This window comes from Periplaneta americana, chromosome 2, assembly GCF_040183065.1.
Source record: "Periplaneta americana isolate PAMFEO1 chromosome 2, P.americana_PAMFEO1_priV1, whole genome shotgun sequence".
NCBI lineage: Eukaryota > Metazoa > Arthropoda > Insecta > Blattodea > Blattidae > Periplaneta > Periplaneta americana.
The window spans coordinates 71,933,513-71,961,467 of record NC_091118.1 but is presented as its reverse complement, the minus strand read 5'-3'; the positions used below and the strand labels follow the sequence as shown (position 1 = coordinate 71,961,467).

The 27,955-nt window shown below is 35.6% G+C and overlaps 1 protein-coding gene across 1 annotated transcript in view; it reads right to left on the bottom strand.

Annotated features, from left to right (window-relative positions):
* LOC138695280 (uncharacterized) overlaps positions 1-27,955 on the bottom strand; it is an 815,404-nt gene that overhangs the window by 204,107 nt on the left and 583,342 nt on the right. Inside the window, exon 4 of the mRNA XM_069819716.1 lies at positions 8,962-9,085. Within this exon, the coding sequence (XP_069675817.1) occupies positions 8,962-9,085 (124 nt within the window). The remainder of the gene's footprint in view (positions 1-8,961; positions 9,086-27,955) is intronic.

The window sequence follows — 27,955 nt, the reverse complement described above, 5'->3', positions numbered from 1 at the left end:
ACTTGGAGATTTGTGGCCTATACCTTCATGATAGGAATAGAAATGCGCCGTACGATCTTTCAAATTGTGAATGTTGAAAATTGATGACCCAAAGTTGCGTCTAAACAAACAAAGAATAGTTTTTTACCTACATTGTTCTCCTGTCGTACGGGCTGCTACAGACTACCCAATGGAATTGACGTTCCAATCCCTTCAGTTTATTTTTCTTATTTATATTTCTGCGGTAGTTAATTTCATTGCGTTTACGTTTGTCACTAATAACACAGTTTTCTTCCCTTACTACTTCTAGCTTATCTGTTATTTTCCTTATCAGCTGATGGGCGCGTAACTTATTAGATCCGCGGCACTCAGTTGCGTCACGTCGTCAGTCAGTGCAGAAAGAAGGTAAGTCGCTGACTTGTCCCCTTTCTGCAATGACTGCGCTGCTTATGGTACTCTGCTTCGCGTTGAGAATGAGCAAATTTGTCCCATTTCTTTATGAAAATGTGTGTCTAGGTCTGAAGAAAGCAATGGCACTCTTAACTCATTTTCGCGTTTTTCATGACTTATCCCCTTTCTGCAATGACCGATTCAATTGAACTATTAATTAAAAGTAATTACGAATTAGGTAATCATTAATTATCCATTGTCCTCAATTATTTATTACAAAAATGACTGATAGAAATGATTAAGTTATTATTATTAATGGCTAAAATTAATTATTCATTGAGATGAAAATAATATCAATAGCTAAAGTCAATTAAAATTGGCCAGTCCGACAATATTTATCTTACTTAAAGATCAAAACATAAGTGCTTAATTCGTAAAATATTCTCTATACATTTCTAATAAAAATCTTATGTTATTATTAAAATTATTAAATTAAATTGTGATTCCTGGTTTCAAAAATTTTACTGGACCTGTGTAAAAGTCGCCACTACAACCAGTGCCAGCGTTTGTGGCGCGTGTTCTTGAGCAAAAAGCCAGTCAGTGAGCACTTGTTGCCAGTGTAGTTGAGAACGGTAACACCCAACTCGTTACATAAGCAATCTGCCAATCACAGTTGTAAGCTTTAATGCCAATAGGCTATTGCAAAGATAAGTTATTCGCTCTCAACGTTCCCATTACTTATTTCACGCACCAGAAACGGTGACTTTTATTGTACCACAGTTATGCCTACAGAAGCAGCTGCAGCAACAACCATAACCTCAAAAGCCGCAAGCTTCAACCAGTGGGTAGTCGCATGTAAAGTCATCCAGGACAGGAAAATGAGCTATTATAATATCAACTCTTATCAGAAACAAATGAGAGAGAGTTTAGAGAAGGAAAAACAAAGAAAAAATGGAGCTCGCAAGAAGTTGTTCGAAAAACAACAAAAACCACAGAAAAACTCACTCCAAGAAGCACTGCTTGAGTTCGTCCAGTGATGAAGAATCCGATGTGGAAATGGAATTAATTAACTCTAGTGACTTGGAATATGGAGAAAATATGATGATGGAGAGTGCTTGTTTTGCACTGAATTTTTTTCTGAGGACACCAGGGCCCAGGGGGGAGAAATAGATTCAATGTTCAAAATGTCATCGTTGGGCACACGAAGACTGCAGCACTGATGAAGATCCTTTCATTTGTCCAACTTGCTCAGTACACCGAAATAAGAATTGTGTCAATTAAAGGGGTCGGCAAAATAAGTGCAATCAACTTAAAATTAAAATATGGAGATCGAAATGTAATATTCTATCATTTTTCTTTCTCTAGAAAAATATTAACGTTAGCAATAGTAGCCGAAATAAGATTAGTACATTCATGTCCGATTTGACCGACTTTGTGTTTCGTTTCGTAAACTATCTTAATTTTACTTGGAAAAATGTGAAATAAACAACAGAATTTCTGTTGAGAGGAGTTAGACCACAGTTGCACTTACCCCTTCAATTTTAAAATGTTCCTGAATTTATTAAAGTATCTACAAGACTTCACAATGTTATATATTGCTTCAATTTTGAGCCAAATGATAATAATTTTTGTCCATGTTCAAAAATTAACTTAAATAACACACGTATCTCTTATCTGGAACCCATTTCCAAAACATAATTATTTTCCAGTTTTACTTTCTTTATAATTTAAAGTAGGCTAATAATAAAAACTGACTAAAATTTGTATTGTCAAATCTAAAAATATACGAAATGCTGTATGTATTCCACACATTCAGATTAAAAATGTCTATTACCATCCTCATTTATTAGTTAAAAAAAGTGTCTCTTATTTGGGTTCTTTACCTTACAGTTTCTTCTTGCAGTCAATATAAATGTGATACTATATTATCAGTATCTTACTCTGAAATACATCCAAGTCTGCCTAAGGAAGATGGAACGGAAAATCCTAGGAATATCCATAAGAGATAAAATCCCTAACACCAGGATAAGAGAACTTGCCAACACGGGTGACGTGGCACAACGTGCCACAAGTTTAAAAGTGAAATGGAGAGTCCACGTGCCGAAACTCCTGAGCAGCAAATAGACGCACATCTCTACCACGTGGGATCCTCGCTTCGGCAGGAGAAACCGGGGCAGACTTACAACTATAGTCGCGTCGCGCGACTCCTCCTCTTTGCTTACGCCTTAGGAAGTCAAGGCTCTATAAAGTCTAGGTAGATAGTATCGTTCGCCATTTTGTTCTTTCGTTGCCGAGCTACCAGACGAGTAATATATTTGCCACACCGTTAAACATTATCATGTCGTAGTTCCTATGATAATAAATCAAACGTGCTGTAATTGAGCAAATAACTGAGCGGCAAATAACGTCCTCGTGTGATTTCTGCGAAGAAGAACCAAATTAGCGGGCGATTATATTAAGTATTCATCGAACCTTAGGAAGTGCATGACGTCATCAGCAGAGAGTGACAAAATGCACAAGTTTAAATGTAGCCAACCTTTAACGTGATTGGCTGCAGGAACTAAGAGCGACGGGACTATAGGTGGGCCGATCTCTTCAGAAACGCCGCGGATGTGCAGTGGTCTAGAGCGGCAAGGAGCGGACGCGAATGATGAAGTCTACAAAAGACCTTGTAGTGACAAAATACGGACAGAAAGTACATACTACTCCAGGCATGTCAGAAATCAGACACTGAAAGTGCAGTGTATGTGCGCGGAACGCCGGTCTGTGCAGATTGCGTCATTCACGTGTTGCTCTTACCAGTTATTAGCGGGAGGGATGTACAAGAATCTGTTCTGCACTACTAGTGTTCAATTAAATTGACCTTTGGACATTATAAACATAGCAGAAGGAAAAATACACAGTTATTGTCAGTGTCTATATTTGACAATAATTGTAACACAAGAAACAATAGACTTACTCAGTTACAATTCACAAAGCAGTCGTTTGTAAAGAATAATTTATTTACATAATTTGTATACATTATTTGAAGAAAATATAAATATTGCAGTAATTTGAAACAACGAAAAACGAACACAGTATTTCAATTTACGTAGTAGGTACTGATTATTTCAAAGTAATACTCTTTCATTGTTCCTCAAGCATTATTGGGACCAATGGTGCACAAATGCTAAGAAAGAAAATGTTTCACTCCCAATTACATGCAATAGGACATTGTGAGGCTTTTACACTGGAGTCATTTCCTTGCTGTATATTAATATAAATTCACATTATTATTAATAAATTGGATAAATTAAGCTTGAATTTAAATTTATATATAGTTTGTTTGGAAAACGTTGAGAGTAAGTATCAGCAAGTAGGAAGCGTTATTGAATTGAGTTAAAAGAGTACTTCACAAGTTGTGAAGCGAGGACATTTTCTTTATGTCAGGTTTAAAGATTTATTAACGTAAATATATTAAGATAATACATATAGTAACGTGAGATGGAAAATTCGCCATTATGTATTATTTTCCAGAAAATTTTTCCGCCTTACAAATAGTTGCTTTCTTTCTTCCCTTACAACCTCAAGACCCTCACATATATTCCTCACTCAATATTCTCATCACTTATCAGCTAATCAAATAAAAGTTGTAAGTCGTCTAACCATTGTTGGCTGTGTTAGTACAGACTCCAAAACAACATCATTGTCATGTTTGTTTTGCCGTGAGAGTACTGATTAAGAAATAAGAACTGGCGAAGGTCATATTTTGAGAACTTTACTAATCTGATTTAAATTCTCACATCACTATTAGGTCCACATGATATGATGAAAGCTTTTCATTTTAAATTAATTACTGTTGAATGAGGAAAACATCATAACAGTTACGTTATATGATTCGTGATTTCTCTTCTTCGTTATATCTGTGGACTCCTCACTTTATTTTTCATAACACATTCACAATCACAGCTCAATGAGCACACCCGTACTGATCTGCGTTACTGAAACCAAAGCTGTTCTGCTATTGCAGGTAATGTCCAGCCCTGTCGCGTTCCCCTCCAAGCCGATTCACTCCCTCCAGGTAGGGGAATAGGAACTGCACATTGCACAGAGACAAGTGTACAATGTGCGCGACTGCACAATGTGCAGGTACGATGAAAGAGTAATGGAACGGAGAAAAATTCTCTCCGGCGCCGGGATTTGAACCCGGGTTTTCAGCTCTACGTTCTGACGCTTTATCCACTAAGCCACACCGGATTCCACCCCGGAGTCGGAAGAATCGTCTCAGTTTTAAGTTCCAACTCTTGGGTTCCCTCTAGTGGCCGCCCTCTGCACTACGTCACAGATATCTATGAACCTAGGACCGAAGTCCACACATGTGCTGAGGTGCACTCGTAATGAGTGACTAGTTGGCCGGGTGTGGCTTATTCCGTCGGATCCCGGCCAACTAGTCACTCATTACGAGTGCACCTCAGCACATGTGTGGACTTCGGTCCTACGTTCATAGATATCTATGACGTAGAGCAGAGGGCAGCCACTAGAGGGAACCCAAGAGTTGGAACTTAAAACTGAGACGATTCTTCCGACGCCGGAGTGGAATCCGGTGTGGCTTAGTGGATAAAGCGTCAGCACGTAGAGCTGAAAAACCGGGTTCAAATCCCGGCGCCGGAGAGAATTTTTCTCCGTTCCGTTACTCTTTCATCGTATGATGACGCAGAATATCTGCATGGAAATATCACATGTACCTCGGTACATTATAATAATACATACAATGTGCAGGGTTTTGACATGCCTGTACTACTCAGTACCGATAATTTTCTTGAGTTAATAATCCTTGTATGACAGTGTCTAAACGAATGCCTGTACTAATAGAATAGGTGACTGTGTACAAGCGGGTGTGTGTGCAAGAAGAATAGATGACAGTTCCGAAACAAGTGTCTGCTTTATCAGAAATCAGAGGGAAGTGACAGATTCTGAGACCAATTAAGGAAGTGCTATAGTATTTACACGCTCTACACTGGCAGAGTAACAATTTACGGTTGTGAGATGCCACAAGAATGTCACAGAATGCTTCATAAGCCAACAAATTTAATTCACAATTCACGTATACAAGTTGATGTCGTCGGATGGAATGTGTTCCTGCTCGGAACGTTGCATAGAGAAGCTATAGGATAAAGGTGCCCAATTCCGTGATAACCCTAATCCTGTGATAAAATTTCAATTGACTGCCATTGAGTTGTAAGTTTTTGAAGTACCTAACATGCCAGGAGATGTCTTCTTTCAATTCTATTGACTACCCGCCTTTTGAATAGAAGCAGTCGACTGCAGAATCTTTTGTTCAGTGAAAGGTGGTTGACCAGAAAGTTTTTCTTTCCCTTGTTACCGCTACTGAGAAAACATTTTATATTTGCGGTAAGAATTAATACAGCATTATAAAAATGACATATTGCTGTAGATTATAGTCAGCTGAATCAGTGTGTATGATTATTTAAACCTTGTGAGACAATAACAATGGTACAGAAGCTTTCCCATTTTCGGATTTATTTTCATATTTCTCCTTCCTGGCTCACTCGACCAGTGATGCCAACGCTAAATTGTGAAAATTAATGTCTACAAAAGAAAATAGTTCTTGGAAATAATAATATAAATAAGTTACACAAAACATCAATTATAATTATAATAACTTAATAGAGCATATATTTAACTTAATTACTGCTGTTAGGAATATAAATAATGAGAAATAATTGCTATAATTCAATTTATTCAAATTTAATTTTGTACTGCATTTAACTTGCAGTTTATTTTTTATCATATATATTAATATGTAATATGTATTCCTGTAGTTACACAAGTGTTTTCTATGAAATTTGTCACTTAGGCCCTTCTTCTATGTTGTAATTTCTTCCTTAATCCATAATAAAACAATATACCATGATTTTAAAGGGTTTTTCCAAATACACGTTTGTTTTCTGAGCAGTTAATGGGAATTATTTTAGTATCACAAAATTAGGATATCACTCACGGAATTAGAAAACCACTATCACGGAATGTGGATCCCTGTCACGGATTTAGGAGCCACTGTATAACAATGAAGAATCATATATCATATACCAAACTTGTGAAACTGTTGACATTGAATGTTGTAAAAATTGTAGCTAAAGGTCCAAATGTCATTTAGGTGTTATTTGAACATTTTTATTACATTTTTGGCATCAATGTAGACTTTATTAAATATGTCACGGAATTAGGCAATCTTACCCTACACCTGGTGGTCCATCTTCATCTGGTAGCATACGTGAATACATGTCACATCCTTTGATGAAATTAGACATTATAAAATCGGGGAATGATAAGCTGAAATTGGGAATGATAGTAAAATTAAATTCGTACGGTCGAAGGTAAAGGGAAAATTCGGAGAAGATTCTCAGCCTTCGAACCTGTGCATCACTCCAATCAACAACGTGAATAGAAGTCATTTCGAGAAATGAAAAGAACACGATCAGAAGATGTAATACGAGAGTTCTACTCCATCTCGCAAGTTCGGCGACTAAAAACTCTCATATTACATCTCCCGTGGGGAATGCAACAAACCACCCTCTACCAAGTCCCAAATACAATGGAAATTCACAAAAACTCCTAAATCCTAACTTTAATTACTTTTAGAGCAGAAGTCAAGTTATTTTCCTAATTTGAATTAACATAAAAAATGAAGAGTTCCCTGAAAAAAAGGAGGTGGCTCCATTTTTCGTCAAGTTAATGTTTTCCTTGTTTGTCTGAACCAAAATGTAAAACCAATGCCAAGAATGAGCCAAGATCCCAGTTTATTAAACAAATTTTATTCCAATAATATTTCAACCACGAATCCTCTCCAAATTAATAAAAAAAATAAATAAAAAAATTTGTACTGGATTTATAGTTTGGATTTAAACATATTAAACACTATTTAACCTGTATTCATTCTCAATTTAATTTTATTTTTGTCTGTATTGGAATCCACTTCTGAGCACGAGTCTTACTCATTCAGGAGTGGGCTAGTTTACCTTTCATTGTATTTATTAATATGTATTCATTTCAAACTTACTAGCAATAAAAATAAATAAATAAATAAACAGACAGACAGACAGACAGACAGACAGACAGACAGACAGACAGACAGACAGACAGACAGACAGATAGATAGATAGATAGATAGATAGATAGATAGATAGATAGATAGATAGATAGATAGATAGATAGATAGATAGATAGATAGATAGATACGTTAATAAGTCCGATCTTTTAATGCAAGAATTGTATGATTCTAAGCATTTGATAGTAAGTTACAGTGAAATTGTAGCTGAGCTCCCAATCGTTTCGTTGCAAAAAGGAGACAGTTTCTGGAGCTATGTATATACATAACCATAAGTAATGTCATTAATTTCCGGGGGTTATTCTTCGAGGTATTTCAAACAAAAATGTCCAATAAAATTTTGCTCATGTTCTGCTTTCGTTTCGAGATAAAATTGTTTTATATGAAATATTTCATTGCGTGTTCCGGGAAAACCATCAATTTAATTTCCCAACTGTTCGTTCAATTTAAGAAAGCGCTACATTGTGATAATGAATTACTGAAATAATTTTACTTTGGAAAACGTATTATACATCTTTCATGTGTTACATTTTTTATTACCTTGTTAACATGTTTCGGCCTGCTATCGGCCATCTTCAGAACATTGTTGCTGGTCTTGGCGCCTTTTGATTTGTTTCCTGTGGGGGTGTATTTGTGTAGTGTAATGTGGAGTCAAAGAGTGTGTGTGTTCTGAAATTGAGTTGTGTGTTGAGAATTTCATTTGGATGTGCTTTTGTGTGTTTGTATATGGCATATTGTTCTAGTGTGTTTAGTTTCTGGATATATCGTATTGTTCTAGTGTGTTTAGTTTCTGGATATATCGTATTGTTCTAGTGTGTTTAGTTTCTGGATATATCGTATTGTTCTAATGTGTTAAGTTTCTGGATATATCGTATTGTTCTAGTGTGTTTAGTTTCTGGCAACTCAATTTCAGAACACACACACTTCTACAGAAAGCAAAACAAAAGGCGCCAAGACCAGCAACGACTAGTTCTGATGATGGCCGATAGCAGGCCGAAAAATGTTAACAAGGTAACAAAATTTAACACGTGAAAGACAGATAATACGTTTTCAAAAGTGATATCGTGTTAAAAGTTGTGTAATCAAGATGTATAAAATAATTTTAGTTTTGTCCTTTAAATGTGTAGAAGTTTTATCCGAACAAATGTAACTTTTTCTTCTGCAAAGGAATTTTACAATGTTTTACAATATTGTGTATTATTTGAGGCCTATTTAATGAATGCTGGAAGTTTCGCTGACCTATGTTAAATTAAGTGAAAATATTATATTTTAATATGGAACGATTTTGCTAGAAAATACAAAAATGAATGAATGAATTACTACTTACAATTTTCTTTAGTCTTTAAATCTGCTAATGTAAGTACCGGTATACATTGTAACCCGAATATTTTCATTTCTTTGTTTGTACAACCTAGTGTAGCTCAATAACAATTACAACTTAATAGAAGCGTTAAATTAGAATGGGTAAACGTTGAATTACTTACCATAAACAAATATCCTATAACAATGTCGGCGTCCTCTGGTGTGTCCAGGGAATTGCGTTTCAGGATGTCAGTGCTCACCCACGCACAATCCAAGTAGCTTCGCACAGAACTGTCGTCATGGAGACTGAAACAAAAGGAAAAAGAGAGTGCACAAATTAATGACTGTGCGGAGGTTGATATATATGACCCTATATTTACATTCTTACATTACAAGTTGTGTTTTAACCATGTACGAAGTGTTGACAGTAATCCCAATTGTTTTTACTTGGTCATTTAACGACGCTGTATCAGGTACGAGGTTATTTTGCGTCGATAGAGCTGGTGATAGCGATATATTTGGCGAGATGAGGCCGAGGATTCGCCATAGATTACCTGACATTTGCTTTACGCTTGTGTAAAACCTCGGAAAAAACCCAACCAGGTAATCAACCCAAGCAGGAATCGAACACGCGCCCAAGCGCAACTCGGGCCGGCAGGCAAGCGTCTTAACCAAACGAGCTACAATGGTGGCTAGTAATCTCAAATTTACATAAAGTGTTGATACGATCGCTATAGTCACTATCTGAAGTGATTGTATCAGATAAATACTGCTTTTCCCTTATACATTTACAGACTTAGAACTGTCTACGTGAAAAAAGTATCTTTTTTTTTTTTACTTGTTAGGAGGGAGGGAGGGAAAATCCCACGCACTACGACTTGATGCCTATTGTGCACCCCCCGATATGAGATGAGTTGCGTGCCCACCGATCCTCTACGCGCACCGACCTAACCACTTGACCCCCTTAACAACCGGTCCCTACATCCAATAGAGACCATGTACCACTCCTACTTCAGCAACCCCCCCTCAAGGCTCCCTTAACGAATCCTAGGCGAAAGTCCTCCCCCGAGAAGGTCTGCCCCGGGTTCCGTTGCAGAAGCTATGCAGCATCGCATGACTACAATCCACGGAGGCCGGTCGAGAGAGAGCCAACAGCTTCGGAGGGCAGCCTGTAGAGCGATCTGAAAACCAGAAGTAACGGGATGATGAATGAAATGATGATAGGGGAGGAAAGGAAGTGGCGAAGATGGGTGGGGTTCCAATCGCCTATAAAGTTACCTGATATTCATCCATAGGAGTGAGGGAAAAACTCCGAAAAAACCTCACCCAGGCAACTCATACCGGGGATCGAACCCGGGCCCGCTGGGTTCGGAGTTAGTTTAGCTAACCTCTCAGCCACAATGGTTAACCAAAAAAGTACTTAAGATTAAAAATGCTACTGTGTTGCCTCTCATAATGCTTTGCTATCGCCGTCTAATAGTGTTAATTAGTAGGTTGTAATAAAACGTGTTCCAAACTGATTGTTTCGATATTAACACCGTTTATTTTGGAAAGTAGGCCTATGGATGGTGTATAAACACAGTATTAATAGAAATGTAGTACCAGCGTATAGGAAATTATAAGTATGGACAGTGCGCGTCGGTACCTTTGATATAGTAGTGTCTTGTTTCAGTGACCTTCAAACCAGCTCTATCTGCATCCCGGAAGATTCTGCCTTTTTCCCTAGAGTTGGCGCTAATATCACAATAGCAGTCGACAGCAAAAATACTTTCCAGCAGACTAGCCAGCGAATCAGGATTGCTGTTACATCGTTCGTGGGTGCTCAATTATACTGACCTCTAGCGTTTGAAAGTGGAATTATATGCTAACAAAGAACATGTGCGCAGAAAAACAGACCAGGGAAATTCGCTCTGTGTCCATTCTTTATAATTCCTTTTCCCTTGTAATGCCGTCTAGTTTATTAAGAATATGGGTATGTTACACTCAATATTACATTTTCTAAAATTTTTATTAAGAAAAAGAAAAAAAAATTCCTTAACGAACAGATTGAAGATCGTACACTATGTTGTTCATGCAGGTCTTTAAAACAGTCCAGTAAAAGAATCATGCGGATATTGAATTAATTGTATATTTTATTATATATTGCTTTACGATTGTAAAAATAATCATGCTCATTTGATATTACTTTAACAGGTAATTATTAGCTATTTTAATATTCCGAATAGTGTTTTGGAAAGTGTGATGTATGTATATTAAGCATGAAAAATTTTGTTTATTTAGTCTTTTTATATAAATGAATTTCACTAAATTTTGGCAGGCTTTCCTCCTTAAAGCACTCATTTTGGCAAACATTTGAAAGTTTCACGCGCTTTAAATCCCCTGTAGTATCTGTTGCTTAACTTCATTTTTCTCGATGTTTGCATATTAGTCCATATTCAACGCATCTCTCTTTCCACAAATTCTAAGATAGCTGCGTGAATTCTTTTCCACGCCTCTCTGAAACCATAGACTCTACGATATAATAGTTCACATGGATATCCCAGAGGAATAATTTGTACAGTCGTGACCATTTTTTTCAACATTTGACCTGCAGTAATGTAATAAATATACTTACAATTTTCATGTCAATTATCATTAACAGTAAATGTGAGTTTAAAAATATTTTTCATAAGATGAACTACCTCTGATTGAGGTTTTGGCTAGTACAGAAGTACATCTCTATTGACGATATGTGTCGGAGGAAGAAAAGTTGTTGCATACTGTTATATCTGATTAGATTAATCAACTGTCTTGTTAGACAGCGATGAATGCAATGGAGGGCGAAAGCGACTGACCATACTAACGCATTATCTTCTGGCTTAGTTATCTCATAAGTGATGCCTTATTGGTGTCACTTATTAGGTTCAAACCAGTCTTCGGACTGCTGACTAGGCATAAGATGAAAAAATTGAAATTATCACTTTTTATGAAGCCCGTTAAAAATGTCACAATATTTACCAATTAAGCGGAAATTTTTTATGTATGCCTGCTATTTGTACACCAAATAAAGTGTCAGCAAAAAATTTAAAGTGTAAATTTAATATTTTAAAATTTTAACTTTCACTTCGGTCTACTTTAAAATCTATGTATAACATTTAAATGTATAGCTTATATGTAGAGAATTAGTAAGGTCAGCACTCATTGTAGCTAGCCTTTCATTGTACTACAGATTAAAAGCGTTCCACTTTTATGATTTTAATGATCCAGAAACAGTGGATTACTGCACCACAAAAGAGAACGCTTTGTTTGTCAAACTGTACTTCGCGAAAAATTCGCTGAGAGAAAAGAAAGAAAATCTCTAGACCATTTCCTAACAGACAAATTTCATCACGAAACACATTTCGTCCCGTAATGAAACTATTTGAGGATGTAGTGGTGTAAAACAGTCGTCAAAATGTGAAAAAGAGAAGGGCTGGACGCCAACAAGGGAAACTACAAGGAAGGGGTAATTTCTACTTCAGTGCTTGAAAACAGAAGGAAGATATTGGGACAAAATAATATCAGAAGAATTCGGTGCATCTCTGTCTTTTATTCACTGCATAATAAAAAATGCAGCGACTGATCTAGAAAGTCTACAAATATTCAAATCCCAAGAGTTGAAAGAGATTGACCTATTTCGAAGAATGACATTCTGCCAGGTCACGATAGAAATGGTAAATAATAATAGTCCTACGTACCGGTATCTAGTGTCTACCGGGTGATTCAAAATGTTGTGCTGAACTGAAGGATTTCATAGAGAAGTCGAAATGTAACATTTTTGGAATAAGAACTTAAGGTCTGCGAAATAAATCTTGGTCAGTACATGTCCGTAATGTCAGCTCGCAAATTGCGGATATGATCATATTTTGCACGTTACCTTCTACCGCCCCTTTGAAGGAGAGTTTTACAACAATTCTTTGCAACAAGTTTCCCCCAAAGCTGTTACAAAACGTGCCACTTTTCATTCTTTTGCAGATATGGATGGAATGGGAGGTGAGCGAGCACAATTTACTATTGTAGGAGGTTATTGAAATCTTTAATATCATGGGCGTTGGATCGGAAGAGAAAGTCCAACTAAATGTCTAGTCCGCTCTACTGATTTGATGTTTCTTGCAGTATATCAAAAGTCTCGTTTACGAGACACCGATGGAGGATTCTGGAACAATTTTAGTCTTGGTAACTAAATCTTGCATAGCCTATCCTGGGCGTTGCATCGGAAGAGGAGGTGAGATTGAATGTCCAGCCCGCTCTCCTGATTTGATGCCTCTTGATTACAACTTTTGGAAGTATATCAAAAGCTTCGTTTACGAGACACCGATGGACAACTCAGGAACACTTTTAGCATGGTATCTACATCTTGCATATTCTGGGCGTTGGATCTGAAGATGGGGTCCGAGTGAATGTACAGCCCGCTCCCCTGATTTAACGCGTCTTGATTACAGCTTTTTGAGTCATACCAAAAGCCTCTTTTAAGAGACATTGGTGGAGGACTCAGTTCGAAGCACTTTTCGCATAATACAAAATTAAAGTTAAGTTTATGTAATCTTTAACTTTTGCCTACTTAAAATTTTGTACAAATTGCTTTATTGTCATGTTGTCAATCATGTATTGGGGGGTGCTCTGCAATAACAAGATGTGTATACCTACCCGTATAGTCGCCACAATTAATGTACCAAAATAACAAATCCAATACATTAAAAGTTATTTGTAACTATATTTGTAACTATAGCTATAAAAAATAAAAAAACGAGATTTTGGAGACTAATAAATTAAACTTTTACATACAAACTATTAATAATACTAATTCAAAAACGCAGATTTGCAAAGGCCTTTCTTTGTTAATGAAAAAAATGTTAATTTTACTTACTGCCAAACACCCACCTCACTTCTTACATATACCTTGTTATTACAGAGCGCCCCTCAATTTTCTTCTGATGCTTTTGTAAGTCCTGCATATCTACGACAATATCAACAGATTTACTTTCCTTCCCTCCATGAAGCCAGTATCAGAAAAGTATCGTACTTGAAAATCCATACGTCTATTCCTGGTGTGCAGCCTCGAAACTTCTGAAGGAAAAATATTGTAAAAGAATGGAGGTATGACGAAAACAGAGTGCTAGGTAAATAAGGAAAGAAAAGTAAATGGAAAAATGACTGTATCGGAGTTTTATTAAGATAGGAAGAAGAAAAAAAGAAAGAAATATGCGAAGTGGAAAAATGGAAGAACAGGAATTCATAATACACACATAAAGAAGAAGAAGATGAAGAAGAAGAAGAAGAAGAAGAAGAAGAAAGAGTTCAGTAAGCAAAGAAGCGTAATAATGAAATAGTAAACTGAGAAAACTTAAAGGGTAACGTAATAAAGAATAGATAAAATAGAAAGTAAAATGAAGTAGGCCTAATAGTTCGTCTGCTGGTGCAGCACTGAGAACAGAGGAATTTGCATGGCAGGTACTGATGGGGCTAACGCTGCATTTTGTACCAAACAAGAATCGATCCCTTATCCTGGTGCATCCCTGACTGACGATGTTGCGGTCTACGATGCATAGCGTTGGAATTGCCGGATCCTAGCAAGAACACCAGCTACAGCATGTACCACTCTGCGTTCCCATGACAACGTTCCCAGCAACAATGTGACGTCGTACACACGCGTACAAAACGAACTGAATTTCGCAGTTGAATTTGATAGAATATAAAACAAACTAAATCATCTGTGATACTACTGTATAAAGGCAATACTTCAGTGTGTCACAAGTACATTAAATGTACGAGTATTTACTACATAAAAATTCGTTTTATTTTGGCATGTAGGCATTTTCTGAACATTGCGACTAACGCAAATTTCATGGCCTGCTGTATTAAATTCCAAAAATTGTCACCACAATTATATTAATAATAATGTTCAACTGCAATCCATATTCTGTTCTGACTAGCGTAGAGGAGATCATGTTCCCTTTAGAATTCTGAACGTAGTCCCAGAAACAAAATGACCTTACTGTTGACTCTTTAAGATTCTTACAGAGCACGATTCACACCACAACGATTTAAAACCCAGTATTATTTAAATAGTATTACAGGAAAGTATTTCATAACTAATGCGAAAAGCTCGAAATTAATCTGAAAATAAGATCAAATTAATGCTTAAGGGTCATTATTAAACAAACATGATACAGTACGGCAACCCCGATTATGATAATTCATCGCAAACATTCCTATAGCTTTGTGCTAGCGTGCTTGCTCGCAGACTACAATGTTCAGGGTTCGGATATTATTGAAGTAAGAATTATTTTAAATTAATTATGCAGATTAATTTCGTTTTCAAATTATATTAAATGAGATTGAAATATCTTATTCATCAATAAAAGATATGGTCATGACGAATTATCTTTACCCATTAATATAATATACTTGACTTATCGAAAAAATATGTCGAAATCAAATGAATTTCAATGACTGCCAAAGCGATCCTGTGTTTACCACTGCTTTGGAGTAATGAGCATGGACAATGCGTTGAATCTGGAGCTTAAAATATTCAGATAGGTAATTTTTTTTCTAGTAAGTCGCAGCCTGTAAAAAAAACATATTAAGTGAGCTCATAACAAGTTTTGTGATCGTAAGGGTAGATTCCAAAAACACAGATAATTATTGAACAACAAATTGTTACTTCTTGTCCTGCTTCAAAGTAAAAATATGTGAATATTACTCATATGTTTGCCCTAAATCTGAATTTAAATTCAAAATTGCCCCATCACGTACCATTTTCTTGGGAAAATGAATTCAATTTTTTTATGAAAATCTTTTTTTTTATAATTTTTCACTGCTACTGGTAAAATTACAACAAACGGGATTCAAGATGTCTCATAATACTTAAAAAATGTGTACTGGATATAAAAATGATATTACATAGTTTGAAGCACAACAACAATAAAAATATATACGTGAGAAAAATCTCTGGATGACTTCTGTTTATAACTATACCCGGTACTGTCTTTTACAAGGAATCAACAATAGTCTGCAAGCATGCTGGATGATGATCTTCCTTTATATCGCCTTTCTACATCAGGTATTTCTTGATGAAATCTTTCCCCATGCTCGTCGCTTATCGCTCCAAGGTTATAAGGAAAGAAATCGAAATGAGAATGTAAAAAGTGTATTTTGAGAGACATACTACTCCCCATTTCCTCATATGCACTTGTCGTGGTTTCTACAACAAGTTCTATGTAGTTGTCTGCCCTAGAATTTCCAAGAAATTTGAGCTAACATCTTTCAAAGCGCGCAATGCCATTTTTTCTGTAACGGAAAGTTTTTACTCAAACAAAGAGTCAGCCATAACTTTGCGAATTTGTTAACCGGTGAAAATGGCCTCTTTTAATTTAACTTCACTCAAAATGGTAAACGTTTTTTTATATACTTAAAACCACACCCTTGTTTGCTCTTTGCGTAGACCTCACTTTGAACTGTTATGCAATTTACTGAATAGAGGGGACCAATATCTGGTTATTTATTAGAAGGGCAAAAGAACTTGTCAACAACCATAAGAAACCGGAAATAAGTCATAAACTCATAAAATGCATTAGCTTTTGTTTGGTAGACAATCCCCAACCTGCGCCAGATGTTTCCTGAGGGAGCGCTTATCGAAAAGTGAAATCATAGTATCTCTTAAAAACCTTACGCGATACGAAGAAAAGAGATGCATTTTCGGATTCAGCGCACACCAAACCATAAGGGGCACATTGTTTTAAGTCGCAGCAAAATTCTTGTTCTTCAGTGAATAGATATAGACCGCTGGCTACTTTAAAATATATGTCGAACATGGAGTAAGGTCACTAAGGGAAAATACGGAAGGAGGAAGATTCTATTCGATGCTGTGGATTGTGCTTCGGCATAGCTTAATGGATAGAGCGCCCAGTGCCCATAATTTAGGGTCTCGAGTTCGATCCCTGGCGCCGGAGCGAAATTTTCTCCATTAATAACCAATGGTAACCATAAGAGATAATTTTGAAGGACCAAAAATTAATCTTTATGTAGTACATTAAAATAGATAACTTTTCAAAATGGTCTTTCTTTCTCTCTTCCTCACTCTTCATTTCTCACTGTCATTCTTCCTCGAGGTGATCGGTACTACAGAAGAGATAAAATGGAGAAGACAAGCCATACCAAGACTTATACAACGAGCTGGATATGACGAACTGGACTACTGTCTGGTTACAAAATATGCTGTATTTCAGAGTCGTATATCTGCATGACCCGAAACAATATACGTCAAAAATTGATAAATTGGACTGGGAAACGTGCCTTAGATGTCACGGAACTTCATTGAATGTTAAAACGCTTTTAAACAGATACAGTCTGATCCGTTTGTATATGGATAATATTAATTTATTATTGTAAAGCTGTTATTATGGTAGTAGTAAAAATTTCTTGCTGATTATAATATGGTTAAATGATGGGAGTTTCCATATATACAATCAACAGTGCAAAATCTGGAAGGGCAAATGAAAATCGTAGACGATTAAAATGGCTACTACAAATCGACAGGGGACACAATGTGTTCTTTGGTATGCTAAATTTGAGTGTGTTAAAAGAGTTCAAGGGGAATTTCGATGTGAGTATGGTGAGCGTAATGCACCTAAATACGTTTCCATAATGTTGTGGTATCGAACATTTGTAGAAACATATTCTGTGTTAAAAAAAACATGCAGGAGTTCGCATGTGAAACCCAGTACAAGAAGCAGCTATCTCTTGGCTTGGTCCCCATACTCCCCAGATCTAACCTTTATTGACTTCTTCGTGTGGGGTTTTGTTAGAGACATTATCTATTCACAGAAACCCAGGAACATTGATGATCTGAGAATAAAAATTACTCAAGCTTTTCAAAAAATCATCCCTCTTACGTTACAACGGACATGGACTGAATTGCATCACCGTTATGAGTTGTGCAGGGTGCGCAATGGGGGTCATGTTGAGCTCTCATGAATCTCCCATCTTTCAGTGTTGTATGCACAAAGTTTCAACAAATAAAGTTCAGTAGTAAATGTTTTACGGTGTTTTCACTTTATCCATACCCAAATGGAAGAAATGAGCCGTCTTTGTTGGACTGAATTGATTCCATCATATTTAATACTTGCTTTGAGATTAAACTTCTAAATCTTTAAAATAACCTTAGGAGTTACAAACTGTTTTCTTCTGAAGTTCAGTACCATAATAATACAGGCCTGGACAACTTTAAGACATAGATGATCTGTCTATTGTTCAGGCCTGCTATAGATGATCTACTTTTTCAATACTGAAAAAAAAATGATCTACTATTGCATTTTGCTAAGTTACAAGAAGGCAATATTGCATAGCAATAAAAACAAACAATGTATACTTTAAACCAAAATTCAAATCTAATTTAAAATACAACAAAATACAATAAATAATACATTTGTATATGCCTTCTTGAATCAATGTGTTGTCCGTGTCTGCATTGTATTCACCAAGTGTTGCAAATCAGGAGGATAGTTTGTAACAGCGAGCGTCAAAGAATCTTGAAAATGTTTATCAGTGAGTCTTGAGCTGTCAGAAGTTTTAATCACGTCTAAGTATAAAAATGCTGATTCGCAGAGATATGTTGAGTCAAAACAGGAGTGGATTATTTCACTGCACCTTCTTAAGTTCTGGTACTAACTCCTGGGCACTAATTTCCATAACGATGAATCACAAACATGATCCTCCAAAAGATTGTCATTTTTCAGTTTTATAATTTCATTTGCAGACTTAGCTTACTTACTTACTTACTGGCTTTTAAGGAACCCGGAGGTTCATTGCCGCCCCCACATAAGCCCGCCATTGGTCCCTATCCTGAGCAAGATTAATCCATTCTCTATCATCATATCCCACCTCCCTCATATCCATTTTAATATTATCTTCCCATCTACGTCTCGGCCTCCCTAAAGGTCTTTTTCCCTCCGGCCTCCCAACTAACACTCTATATGCATTTCTGGATTCGCCCATACGTGCTACATGCCCTGCCCATCTCAAACGTCTGGATTTAATGTTCCTAATTATGTCAGGTGAAGAATAGAATGAGTGCAGTTCTGTGTTGTGTAACTTTCTCCATTCTCCTGTAACTTCATCCCTCTTAGCCCCAAATATCTTGCTAAGCACCTTATTCTCAAAGACCTTCAACCTATGATGCTCTCTCAAAGTGAGAGTCCAAGTTTCACAACCATACAGAACAACCGATAATATAACTGTTTTATAAATTCTAACTTTCAGATTTTTCGACAGCAGACTGGATGATAAAAGTTTCTCAACCGAATAATAACAGGCATTTCCCATATTTATTTTGTGCTTAATTTCCTCCCCAGTATCATTTATATTTGTTACTGTTGCTCCTAGATATTTGAACTTCTCCACCTCTTCAAAAGATAAATTTCCAATTTTTATATTTCCATTTCGTACAATATTCTCGTCACGAGACATAATCATATACTTTGTCTTTTCGGGATTTACTTCCAAACCTATCTCTTTACTTGCTTCCAGTAAAATTCCCGTGTTTTCCATAATCCTTTGTGGATTTTCTCCTAACATATTCACGTCATCCGCATAGACAAGCAGCTGATGTAACCCGTTCAATTCCAAACCCTCTCTGCTGCTTCCAAAAATATCACTGACAGTTTTCTTGACATCCAAATTTGATTTAAATACACAGGACATATGAAATTACAGGAGAATGGAGAAAGTTACACAACGCAGAACTGCACGCATTGTATTCTTCACCTGACATAATTAGGAACATTAAATCCAGACGTTTGAGATGGACAGGGCATGTGGCACTTTTGGGCGAATCCACAAATGCGTATAGAGTGTTAGTTGGGAGGCCGGAGGGAAAAAGACCTTTGGGGAGGCCGAGACGTAGATGGGACGATAATATTAAAATGGATTTGAGGGAGGTGGGTTATGGTGATAGAGACTGGATTAATCTTGCACGGGATAAGGAACGATGGCGGGCTTATGTGAGGGCGGCAATGAACCTTCGGGTTCCTTAAAAGTCATTTGTAAATAAGTAAGTAATAAGTAAGTAAGGCCATATACTGGCTAATATCTTGAACATTTCGGAATACTCTGAACCTTGCTTCAAGCTCATTTAGAAAAATATGAATGTAAGTTATGTACTTGTCTTTTAGATAATTCTCCAAATGGTCCTGAATATCAGGAAAATGAGAAAATATTTAAATTTGAGATCATTCAACATTAGAACAAACTTACTTTCGTAAGAGAAAATTGTACCTATCATCAATCCGACGTAGGCCTACTTGTTTTTGTCGAGTAATTTCACATTCATTTTACTCAGAGTTCCAAAAAGGTCAGTTAAAAAGGCAAGATCATACTGCCACTGTTCGTCTTCCAACTGTTCATATTCACCTTTTCTCTCCTTCAGGCATGATTTTATTTCATTGCGCAAACTGCGAAGTGTATGCAAAACTTCCCTTCTACTTAGCCATCGCACTTCAGTGTACAATACTAATTGTAATATTCCCTCATGAAGAATTAAATTGAAGAAACGACTCTGGAGAGATTTTCCATTGATAGAGTTGACTATTTTACAGGATTATGTTCATTATATTACCTGCATTTAGCCTCTTACTACCTAACACTTGCTGGTATATTATGCAGTGATAAGCAATGAAATCTTGAAAATCATGTTTTCTGCAAGGGGGAATAAATCCACTATTACAACCAGTCATGGCTTTTCCAACGTCACTGGTGATTGACACAAGCGTCAACAGTGGAAGTTTGATCTTCTTAAAAAGACTGTAGACAGCATTAAATATAACCAGGCCAATGGCTCTTGATTTTTAAGAAACCATTTCACGCAACTCTTTTTTGATAGTAAAATGCCGGAAAACCATGCAGATAAAAATCAAAACCTAGGTAGTATCGCTAACATCAACAGATTCGTCTAACTAGAGAGAAAATGTTGAAGGATGGATAGAACAGAGAAGAATTCTCTCCGGAAACGGGACCCGAACCCGGGTTTTCAGCTCTAGGTGCTGACGTTTTTATCCACTAAGCCCCACCGGATGCTAGTCCCGATGCCATATCGAATCCCCTCAGTTTAAGTTCTACCTCTCAGTTTTCCCTTTGGTGGCCTACTCTCATGTACTGTGTCACAAAATATGTGACAATGACACAATGTCCAACGCACTATGTACAGACGTGCATTCATTACAAGTGACTAAGTCAGTCATGTTAATGGATGCCCATAGGAGCAAGCGCGCGCTTTAGAGCCCAGGAGAGCCTGAGCGCTTTACAGCGGAAAGGAAAGAGACAGACGAAAGAGGTAATATATGCAGCTTGGTCAAGCTATATTCAGGGATGGCCAGCACTGATTCAATGGATAAAGAGAAGAGAACTTATTAAAACTGTATCCATGTTAATTTTTAGATTTGCCTGAGAAGTACAAGTGCATTATAAGAATTTAAGTTTTAATTTTAATGTTCATTTTTCACAAGTTTGCTTTTTATTCAAAAAGAATATTTTCTCAACTTTTTTTTTTATAGAAAAGTGAAATTTTCAGATATAGGCTTATTTATCTAGTAGCCTTACAGAATGTTTTCGTAAATCTAAAATACCGTAAATACGTATTACTGAAGATAGTTTGTTGAAAATTTTGAAAATGTTCGCATGAAAATTGTTTGTAAGGAAATTACTTAACAAAGCAAATACTATTAACGTACGTTTGGTACGTTAAACCAAAGGTCCCGGGTTCGATACCCGGCTCCGGAACAATTTTTCCCTCGAAATTATTCAAATCAACTTTACAGGGAGTTATACCTGAAATCTTGATTTGCAAATACTGTTACATCATAAGCAAAAGATACGTGCCCATGTGTTGTAAAAATGTCAGCACTATAGCTTCAGCACATTTCTAGAAAATAATTTAATATTCTGATGATACGAAGTTGCTCACCAATATCACCTTAAAAGCATAATGCAATAAGAGTTTTGTTATGGAATATTAGTTACACTTACTGTAAAACAGACACAGTACCTAGGCAACTTTGCTTTGTGCTGTCATATTGTTGTGATTAGTTTAGTCATTACTTTTATAAGACTAAAGTTACCATCAATATCAATTCCAACTTATCATGTCATACGCAATCTCTCTCTCTCTCTCTCCTTTTTTTTTTTTTTTTTTGGAATATCTCTTTCTTTATGAATGATGTGTTTCATCCATTTAGTACAGTATAGTTGTACCACTGTGGAATTTATGTGAATATTCCTTCTTAACTCTTTACAATGTTAATAACATTTAAAACACAACTGCAATATTAAGAAATTGGTGTTAGTACTTTTGTTTTACAGACAGTATAGATGATATGAAAGAGAAAGATGCCATATAAAAATAACGAAATCAAATTTCACGTTCCGTTTGAAGTCTGTGCACCACTGTTTTCTTAATCCAACAGGCTGCTTATTCACATACACAACCTTCCTCTTTCCATATTTAGCGCTTGATGCCCGCGCACGACGTCGAGGTCAGAAAAATGCGCTTGCTTTCACATCACTGGACTAAATGGACGGGATCCGACAGAATGAGCGCCGTCTTGAATCACTTAGTGATTACTTACGCATATCATATTATTTTGATGTACCGAAGTACATATGATATTTCTGTGCAGAAATTCTGCGGTGTAATTTCCGTGTAGGGAATAATTAAACAGCATGTCTCGAAACATCGATACCAAACAATTGAATATTTGAAGCAAGCTGTTACGGAGGCATTCAGGGAAATCGGACCGTCTTTGCTGCGGAAATTTCACACAGGACATGGCGCCGCATCATTTTGTGCCGTGACAATGATGGTCTCATACTGATGTTCTGGATCACTAAACAAGCTGGAACGTAAAGTATCAACGATTGTCACACATCTGCTATGACATGTTGAACATGGATGCACATCAAAATACATACAAGGAGAGGTGACAAGATTTTCGAACCTTACTGTAATATAAGATCACTGTAAATGTAATGTTGTTAGTAACAGCGGTATAAATAATAATAATAATAATAATAATAATAATAATAATAATAATAATAATGAACGTCGAATTATACGGCCTCAATAGCCCTTTTGTCGAGTTCAGAAACTCGATATAACGTGCTGATACTGAAACTCCTGGTTCTTGCTGCAACTACTTCGTCAACAGAGTGAAGTGGGTGGTCTGCACAGAATGTGGCAGGCGTACTTGATCTTCAGTCACAAGGGACACTATCTCTCACAGTTAACTTCGACCAATATAGAGTGCACCGGTTGGTAAAATGGAGACACAGAAGCACCACTCAACGCTGAGGTGCGTGGGTGGTACATGGACGCTTTCCTGTCAGTCAGTGCGAAGGAGAGGTCTCTCGTTAGCGTGTATCGTGTCAGTTCATGCAGAGCATGGAGTCGTGTGCAGTAACGCGTGTTAAATGAATAAATGAATGAATAAACAAGGGAAAACTGGTAATTAAATACAAATATAAAATACAGAGAAAGAGATATAATAACATGGACGTAACTATGACCAAAAGGGGTTAAGAGATATACGATGAAGAAAGAAATAAACGGAAATGAAGCAGAAAAGACAGGCAAATAAAAATGGACGAAGAAATAGAGTAAGACAAAAGAAAAAAAGGAAGAAAAAGAAGAAGATCGGAATAACGTATGACCGAAAGTAGGGAAGGAAGGAATGATACAAAAATTAAAAGGCACAAAAAATGAAGAACTACCATATATATAAAGAAAAAAAGAAAGAAAGAAAGAAAGAAAGAAAGAAAGAAAGAAAGAAAGAAAATAACAATTATGGGTAATTTGAGAAAATAATACATAGAAGATAAATAGGAGAACCTAAATGTTTCACATCTGCTGGTCTAAAGCATAGCATTAATTTTGGCCCTCGGTTGTATAATTCCTTAGCTAAATTACACCCAGAACTTCTAAAATGTAACCCACTAACATAATTATAACAAAAAAATTAGAAACTTGTTAATGTCTTCAAATTAACCAAATAAATTTATAGCCTATGTGTATGAATTAATCAGCCTATATTATATATTTGTATTCTATAATTTTGGAATATATATTTTTCCATAAATAGTCCTAATTTATTCACGTACGATATTATTCTTTCCTATGTCAATATCATATTATATAATTTCATTGTAGTTGTAATTTTATTTTTAGTTCCTATTTTATTTTACATATTACTCTTACATTAATATAATATATTATATAATTTCACTGTAGATGTAATTTTAATTTTAGTTCCTATTTTATTTTACATATTACTCTTACATTAATATAATATATTATATAATTTCACTGTAGATGTAATTTTAATTTTAGTTCCTATTTTATTATATTTTGTATATTCTCTTATAGGCCTATCAATAATATATCTGAATTGCGACCTGAACACGAGCGCTGCTCACTCTGTCCTCAAATTTTGTTAATATTGCTGTATCTTCTTTTCTATATTATATTGATTTTATTACTGTATTTCAATTTATATTGTTGTAATTATATTCTGTATTCTGTATATTTACATTTAAATAATAAAATAAATAAAAAATAAGGAAGATAGAAAGAAGAAAATTATGTAACAGTAAAATGAACAGGTTTATAGTTCGGAAAGAAAAAAGAGAGAACACGATATGGAGGAAGAAATAAGGAAAAAGAAAATAACTGAATTAAAGGGAAATTTGAGAAAATAGTACGTGGAAATAAAAGAAGATAGAAGGAAGAAAAGTATGTGGCAGTAAAATGAACGCAATTAAAGAAAGAAAGTAAGAAACCAGATTTGCACTTAAGAAAGAAAGAAAGAAAGAAAGAAAGAAAGAAAGAAAGAAAGAAAGAAAGAACGAAAGAAAGAAAGAAAGAACGAAAGATAGAAAGAAAGAAAGGGAGAAAGAAAGAATAAATAAAATACGAATGAAAAAATAAAGAAAGAAATAAATAGTTCAAATAATGTAGAAAGAAGAAAGATACATCTATAGAAGTATAGACGTGATTATCGCTATGCACTGTAGCTTAAAGAAGCTTTTGTGCACCCTTGACAGAATTACATGCGTACCTACAGTACTACGGACTTCTTGCCCCACCATTCGCTAACCTACGCATCACTTTCCATTCCTCTAGTCCATTTATCATATCTCTGGTACAAACAAGAACCTATTGGGGCGTCGGTATATCTTATACAGAACTATCGGCTGCCTAAAACTCGCCACCACTGCCATCTCTCAATATTTGGAAAAACTGCGAGGAACATCTACTGCGACGGACGGTGCCTCTGACGTCATACAAACACAGGGGATGTTAATAAAATTATATTTCGAAACGGAGATGATAATATGAGGATAATTATGGAGAGTGCTGTTGGAATAATGAGAGAAAACAGAAGAATCCATTTATTTTGGACACCAAAACTACAACTCCGCTATCGCCAAGATTTCAGCTGATGTCAGCGTTCGTCATAACCCAACACTCTACTAACTGAACTATTAAATCTGATAAGAAGGAGGAAGTTGATAAATAACAATTTAAAATATAGGAGAGTAAAGAGATAACCAAGAAATAAACATAGAACGTAAATAGGAAATGAAGAATGAAGATAAACTGATGAGACAGGAGAGGAAATATATGAGAAGAAAAGAGAAAAGAACGTTGACAAATAGGTAAGAAAGAAAGAAAGTGGAGTAAGTAAACAGACATAAGTGAGTTCAAGAGAAGAAAGAGGAAGTGATAGGGCATGTAAACAAGGCCGATGTAGAGAATGAAAACAAATTGATAGGACAGGAAGAATATAATATGTAGATATAAAAGAAAACAAGGAATGAAAATAGAAAAGAAAGAACGGAATAAGTAAGAAGTAAATAAAAGTAAGACAATAAAACAAATAAATTTAAGACAAAAATTTTATTGGTGTCAGAAGTGTATGGAAGAAAGAAGGAAGCGAAACACTATTAGAACAAAGAAGGAAATAAATAAAAAGAGAAAAATTGAGAAGGTGAAAATAAGAAAAAGCTACAATAAAGAAGAAAGTAAAAAATGAGTAGAGGAAAAGGAGAAAGTGGGAGGAAAAGAAGTAAATAGTAATGAAAGAAACAAGGGAAGATGGAATTACGAAAAATGATAACGATATAGATGTAAATAAAGAAATGTCAATAAAATAAGCAGTGACAATAAACCAGGGAGAGACAAAGGCCAATAAGAAATGCATAAATTAAAATTAATAACATGAAATATGAACGAAATATTTTTGCATCTTCTTATGCAGCTTAATAAATGCAATGCTTTGGAAAAGTTCATAACTCTGATGATCACCAGGCAGTGCATTTTCGTTCCCAAACGTACAGCGGATGGAGTAGCTTTTTCTGGTAGCTACATCTCTTACCACAGTCTAGTATATACAGTCACGAAGCTCAATATGTAATAAATATGCATCAATTGATAGTTGCTAACCACGAGGATCGCTACTATCGCCTCATTACAGACAATGCGAAATAGTACCTTCACAGTCTATTGTTCCTAGCAACCTCACAACTCAAGCTTCGTTACCGTATATACTAGACTGTGCTATTACGTTACGTGGATTAATAAGCAAGGTAGAATTGTAAGCAGGTACGCATGAGTTCATTAAATAATAATGATGTAATGTATTATAAATATGCCCCTGTAACGTCACATGATGTAGAAATAACATTCTCTTGGTTTAATCAAATTTTATGTGATGTTCGAAAAAAAAAGATTTGCATTTCACAACCTCAGAATATATGTTTTCGTTCACTACAACGGTATAGATTTGATAAACGAAGTATTTGTATATACTGGGAAAAATGTAAACATTGATAATTTGTATATTGATTTTTGTTATTATTATTATTTTGTCCCTTTAACGTCTTGTGACGTAAGAAGAACATTTCCTTAGCTTAAACAAATTTTTACTGGCAGTTATAGTAAAATATATGAATGTCATAATCTCAGAATATATGTTTTTGTTCACCGTAACGGAGTTGCTTTGGTTAAATGAATTAATTGTATTTATTATACAGGTTGGAAGGTAAGGTGGTACATTAATTATTGTAGGATGTGATTCCTTAAAATATAACAAACAAAAAATTCTAATACCATTCGATAGCGAATTTTACGAATATTGTTTAAAATACGGTTTAATTTCTTGTATAACAACGAAGAGAATGTTTATTATGTTCACGTTGCAACAGTATTTTAATTAGAAAATTCACAGATTTCGAATTAACCGATTGAAGAAACAATGGAAACATTGATTGTCGAGTCACGTACAGAAAGTCTAAAAATCTGGCATCGCTGTCGAGACGACAGACGGTTTGCGTAGTACTCGCAACTGATCAGCTGTTGTGATGTTTACGTTGCATTAGTGTGCAGTTGGATCTACAGCGTATTTTAAACAATATTCGTAAAATTCGCGATCGAAATGTCGGCATAAAAGTATTATTTCTTCAAAAACCTCTCAAATTCTAGAAAAATTATAGACTTTTTTTGTTCATTATATTTTAAGGAATCACATCCTACAATTAATGTATTACCTTACCTTCCATCCTGTATATAGAGTATTTACAGTTAATGTGCATCATGTTTACTATTATGTTCTATAATATATATTGTATATACTAGTTCGGTATTATTATCGATATAATTATATTTTCTGTAATATGTAGCATTAATATTTTGCACAGAGCTAGTATCGCAGTGTTAGTGCGTTTATATGGTTAAAAAGTAGCTGGACAGACCTTTTCAATTTAGTGCAATCCCACTTACAGTCGTCATGCTCCATTACTAATATGTATTGAAGCTAGGTTATACCTTTCGTAGCATCCTGATGTAAGCATTTAGGGTCAGATGTAGAACTCTAAAACTCCGGGATATAGGCCTACTGACCGATAACTTTCCTAACTTCTTTGGGAACGAAAATGTGCTGCCTAATGATCACTGTGGTTCTGTGTTATGCGACGATTTTTGTATCTAATAGCATTACATATTAACAAGAAAGAAATCGACATTTTATTATCTACAACCTTAAAATAGTTCACATTGGTCAAAATAGCCACTTTAGGCGCCATAAACCCCTTCAAACTTTAATATTTTATATA